The following is a 6000-nucleotide window of genomic DNA, read 5'->3' as shown; positions in this document are numbered from 1 at the left end:
TACAAGGATTTTCATGAGGTGGCTTGACTTAGAAAGAAAATTGCACATTAATATAGCTTCTAGTCATAGTATATTGTTTTCTCCCCATCCTGCTTACCCCCCTGCCCCTACATTAGGACATGTTGACTTGCAGACATTTGTTACCAAGTTACAGGATTTTAATGAAGTTGCAGCCACTGAACCAGTAATCTAAATGCTTGTTCTTAGCCCCAGTAACCACCTGCAATTTGCACTATCGATTCACTTCAGAGCATGCTGTGCAGACAAGGGTTTATTTCCTTTTTGTAAATGTTGCAAGAAATTTAAGGGTTTTTTTCCCTCCCATTATAAAATCCTCACACAAGCAGTCATTAGGTGAAAGCAGTAAATTAAAAATGCAAGGAAAATTATTCAGCTGTTTGCCTACTGTTTTTTTGTGGACAGATACAACATGTATCAATGTCTTATAAGAAATTAATCTCACTATTTAAATGACTGAAGGTCTATCTGTGAAATCTTTCCACCACAAACTTCCTTTCTTTCGTCAAAATCTTAATTTTTTTCTGAACCAAAGTTATTAAATCATCAGAACTATTTTTATAATAATATAATAGTATTTTGGCTTCCCCTTATCAAAAATTAAATTCAACAGATGCAATTTTTTTTAAAGATATCACAATTAAAAATAAAATCAACACAATTCTCATTATTACAATTGTTTAAGAAAAACTCACAAAAAAATCCTCTATTTTCATTTTATAGTTTATCTTATTATATACATTATTCTTTCCTGGAATATTTCCCAAATAGGTTGATCTCTTTGAAAATAGTTTATCAAAATGAATTATAAGCATGCTCAAAGCCAGATTCATAAAATATGATATTTCTCTTTTCATACTAACAATTGGGGGTATTATATAAGGTATCTATATGTTTCATTTACCATTTTATAAGGAAGCAGAGAATGAATTAAAAGAATTGCAACATTGCATACTTCAGGCAGAGAGGTATGTTGAAAAGTTTTATTTTATAAACTTTGGCATTTATGAGACTATTGCACAAAGGAACACTTTATCATTTATCTGACAGATTTGCAGTTGGTCTAGATTGGTGGTTCTCAGCCAGGTTGCTGTGGGACCCTAGGGTGCTGTGAGATCCTCTTAAGGATGTCACAGGGTGCCACCAATATGAACACTATTAAGGTATTTATACATGTGCTCCGGGAGGTAGGGAGGGGGCTCTTTAATTAGAGCATCTCCAAGTGCTGCTCTAATTAAAGTGCCCAGAACGTCATGTGTATCAGCGTCCCTACACTGAAAAATGGCAATGGGGGTGCTTTAACTAAAGCTCGTCAAATGAGTTTTAGTTAAAGCACCTCCACTGCCACTTTTCAGTGCAGGGATGCTGATTCATAGATTCATAGATGTTAGGGTTGGAAGGGACCTCAATAGATCATCAAGTCCGACCCCCGATCATCAAGTCTGACCCCCATAGATATGATGCTAGAGTCTGCTGGAGTGCAGTAATTACCATGCTCCAGCAGACTCGATTAATTGAGTCTTCTCCAATGCGCTATAATTACAGCCTCTTTGCATGTGTATAGGTGCCCTTAGATCAGGGACGGGCAATTATTTTGGCCAGAGGGGCGCTTACTGAGTTTTGGCAAGTTATTGAGGGCTGTACGACAAGCAGCTCAGGGCAGATTAATATTAGTTTTCTAAATTTTTTAGGGCCCCACGGGCTGGATAGAATGGCCTGGTGGGCCGCATCCGGCCCCCAGGCTGCATTTTGTCCACCCCTGCCTTAGATGCTACACATGAATCACAACCCAAAGATTTCAAATAGGAATCCATAGTGTCAAAAACGTTCTAACCTGTTGTGGTCTTTCTGAGTTCTTTGGATAGAAGAATTGCTCAATTATTTTTTCATACGCAAGAAATAAGCCAGCTAAGAACTGGCATTTTTTGAAATACCTTGAGTCTGACTAGGGGAACCTTGAGTCTTAAAAGGTTGAGTCTCTGTCTAGATTGCCAAAGCTCCATTGACTTCAATGGAATTTATCACAATTTACATCAGTTCAGTTCCCCTTGTTTTCAAATTACTTATAGATAGATTTTAGCTAAATGAAGCCCTAGTTTTTGCAACACTATGCATAGATCTGTTTGTGGTATTTGCCAGTATAGTTATACATTTTACAATTCTGTCCTATTTGGCTTTATTCTACAACGAGACATACCTAAAATGTACATGAGAAGAATACTAATAGAAATATGTTTTATATAAAAACCAACAAAAGTGCATCATGACATGTACAATGATTTAGGCACAGTACCTGCATACACTTTGACATATGATGTCTATAAACAATGCAATCTGAAAGCTTTTTATACTTTGTTAACAGTAATGGTAGACATTTAGCCTGCAAAACTCAGCCATCATCCTAACAAATCATTTTAACTTTTTAAGATAAAGATTAATCTGACAAGGGAACATAAACATCTGATGTAGCAGTGGTATTAAGAAAACAAGCAAGCTATCCAGTATGAAGCATAAGTAGATTGTTACAGTTCGTGAAAGATGCAGTGAAAGATAACTGATTTAAAATTGTCTCAGCTCGTAATCCGGTGCTGACAGTACTATACTTACTATGTGGACAGCCAGTACATTAATAATACACTAATATAGATGACACACAGCATTATCCAGTTTATTCTTGTGATAGGTGGCCCGTTACCTTTCACATGGAGGATAGCACTTGATGAGATTGTGCCATTAGAATTTTTAGCTCGAGCAACATAGAGGCCAGCATCTGTATCAAACACCTTCTGAATGAACAAAGTATGCTTTGTCTCCTTTTGTAAGAGCTTAAAGTGCTCATCTGCAGTCAGTTTCTGGCCCTTCTTGTACCTGAAGCAGAGAGTCAGTTTTCAAGTCAGATTTACATCAGTGTTTTCTGAAGCAGAATTTGCTGATCTTAGGACACCTCTACAACAACTTGGCAATAACAGAAATTGATAGCTGCAGCTCCACTGATTTTCCCATTTTCAAATGGATTAATTTATCTGATTCACACAACCATCTAAAAACATTTAATATAGGACAGAAACAGGATTGTTGGCAAGCTGCTCTGCATGATTATGCAGCCTGTGTGATGTCCCACTTACTTCAGTTGGGATTTGCAGAGACTCGGCTGGAAAATTTTTGCTATTGAAGGGTTAAATTCACCCTCCAGAGGACCTGCAGGAAAAACTAACTACACAGAACTTATCTCTGTCATTAATGGCTCTTTATTGGTGTGCAAAACATAATACAAGTCCTCTGCACAAATATCAATTTTAGCCTCCCCCAAAAAGCAGTAAAGAGTAAGAAGTCAGTTTCCCTGCTACTCAGTTGTTGCAGATCCTCATTCAGTGTTAATCAATGTAACTTCATGAACTTCAAGGATCCTTTTCCAATTTACATCAGTTGAGGATATGGATATACACATTTATGTCCGATTTACTTTCTCTAAGTAAAAGGTGAAGCCGGCCCTGAATATGTTGTTTGTGTGTATGCTGCATTTAACAATACCTAAAAGCAAAACTCCCATCCCTATGACACTATATAAATCTGTGAAAAAAATTGCTACAGTGATCCTGCACTGAGTTCTTATTGTAAAATATGGCACTTCAATTTTTATAAAACTGTGAACTAAGAGATATTCAATTTAAAGTTTATTTTGAGAAACAAGTTCTGCCAACAACATATTTCTTTGGGCTAATTGAGCTAAAAATATAATTGGAAGGACTCCTTAATTCACAAGCAGTGCTGCCTGAAAGTGCAGAGTATGGAAATGGAAAACTAAATTACTATATTATTGATACAGGCAGAATGTACTGCTAGTGTTTCAATGCTGTAGGTAAAAATTCAGATTATTAACAGATGGGTTTGCAGTTCTTAGTACATTGTAAAAGCACTCCCTTTCCCTCTCCCTGCAACTGTATAGATACTTCTCCCTCTAGCTCTGTTTTTTAATGTGTGATGCCGGGCATTGCAAAAATGTGGACTAAAATATATCTGGGAGCAATGTCCACCATTAACAAATTCAAAGAGGAGCTTCTTTGGAAGAAACAAATTAATGACATATATATAGGGACTGGATTTTATAAAAATGAAGCAACATATGAAGACCTAAAAATAACTCTCTTTGAAATGTTCTGACCCCTATCTCCATCTCTATCTTTTGCAAAGCATTTGTTTTGTTAATAGTCCTGCTGTTAAAAGATAGTTATATTTTATCAGTTCTTATTTGTAAAAATTCCTACAAACACAAGATATAACAATCTAATTTTAATTAATAAAAAACTCTGCATATGACAGCGCAGGGGGAGAGAGTGAATATTTGCTTCAGACTTGGAGCTCACTGTAGGCTTATTTTCTTTGTATTCAGTCTTTTTTCATGTTTTGGAAAAAAAAAAAAGTTTGGGCAAGTGGCAGAGACAGTATAGAGGAGTCCACCTGCATTATGTTGATCCTAAAATGTGAGTTTCATTTCACAAATCATTTTTAAAAAGTGGAATGTTAAACTGAGAAATAATAGAAAAGTGCTGACTGTGTTTGCTCCAAATAAATGTCTGATATGGTCACAAGTATTTTGATGCTCTGATTATCACTGAAGTTGAGAGCAGTGACATTTCAAGTGGGTTAATGTTAAAAAAAACCCCCAAAACAGAAAAGTGGAACCATGCAGAACTATGGAGTGATATGGATACAAGCAATTCACTCTACTTTTTAGATTAGGACACACAGTTATACATGATTTGATGTGTATTTTTACTGGTATGTTTAGTTCTTTTCATTATAAGCTACCCACCATGTCAGTGTAGGCTCTGGAAATCCTGTTACTTCTACTTCCAAAGTTACTGGAGAACCTTCCATGACGGTTACATTAGACAGGAGCTGGGAGAAGTTAGGCGCCTGTCCAGATAGGCTGACCATGCTGTTCTTTTCTGATGCACTTTTAATCTCTTCTCGGGTGACCATCTGCCTCTGACAGCTTCTGGTAGCGTCTGATTGAAACATGAGATCTGAGAATGCACCAGGCAAAGCATGCAGCCTATCCTGGGTTTTAGTAAAGTTATTAATGCCATGCAATTGTTCTTGTGTTTCTGTCATGCTTTTATGAATTTCACAGTGCTGCAAATGCTTCTCACACACTTCACCCATCATGCTATATCCTGGTCTTGCATTTACTGTGCAGGAAGCAGTGCTAGTTTCTGGTGTTTCTGGTGAATTGTAAGTCAAAGGAGACTGCACTCTGAATTTTGGATCATGACATATGGTAGAGGGGAGAAACATCTCAGACTGATTGGATGCATTTTCCCTTCTCTGATTCGTAGTGTCAGCGTAAGCAATAGTTGTTAAGAGACCAGACTCATTGGTCATTCTTTTACTGGTAGTATTTATCTGCATTTGCAAGGTATAGGAGCTGACATGCAGACTATGAGAACTACAGCACGACTGATCTTCCAGCTCCGTTTCAGAATGCAGGAGGTTGGATTCGGGTGTCTCAGAAAGCGGTGGCAATGAGATATCATCAGGTGATATACACTCATATTCATCCACAGAGGGCATTTCTTCTGCCAGGAGCTCAGTCTGTAAACTATCCTCTTTGGCAGAAGAAGACAGCTCTGCATACTGAGAAATGAAATCCTCACCAGCTGGGCAGATATCTGAAATATCAGCCAATTTATTCTCTTCCTTAAAAATAGAAGGGAAAAAAAGAAAGAGAGAACAGGCTATTGTAGTGCACATCCACATTCATGTACAAGTTAATAATAACATTTGCAGTATTTCTTCTTCTTAAACTCACTTAATCCACCCTGGGAAACATGAATAAATGTGGCAGAATCATTAGCAGAAAATTTGCAGCTATGGTACAGTAGCGCCAAATAGCTTGGATATGGTCTGACAAGGAATATAATATGAACACTTTAAAATTAGTTTCAATAACAATAAAATGTAATGTACTACTTTGGGTGA

At 37.0% G+C, this 6000-nt stretch overlaps 1 protein-coding gene across 1 annotated transcript in view; it reads right to left on the bottom strand.

The window, feature by feature from the left end:
- Positions 1 to 1358: 1358 nt before the first annotated feature.
- The window catches only part of CCDC141 (coiled-coil domain containing 141), a 178219-nt gene continuing 173577 nt past the window's right edge, over positions 1359 to 6000 (bottom strand). Inside the window, exons 23-24 of the mRNA XM_059727244.1 lie at positions 4832 to 5718; positions 1359 to 2886 (exon numbers count right to left, since the gene is read on the bottom strand). Coding sequence (XP_059583227.1) covers positions 2625 to 2886; positions 4832 to 5718 — 1149 coding nt within the window. The 3' untranslated portion in view covers positions 1359 to 2624. The remainder of the gene's footprint in view (positions 2887 to 4831; positions 5719 to 6000) is intronic.

Source organism: Alligator mississippiensis, chromosome 4, assembly GCF_030867095.1.
Source record: "Alligator mississippiensis isolate rAllMis1 chromosome 4, rAllMis1, whole genome shotgun sequence".
NCBI lineage: Eukaryota > Metazoa > Chordata > Crocodylia > Alligatoridae > Alligator > Alligator mississippiensis.
This window is presented reverse-complemented; position numbering and strand designations above follow the sequence as displayed.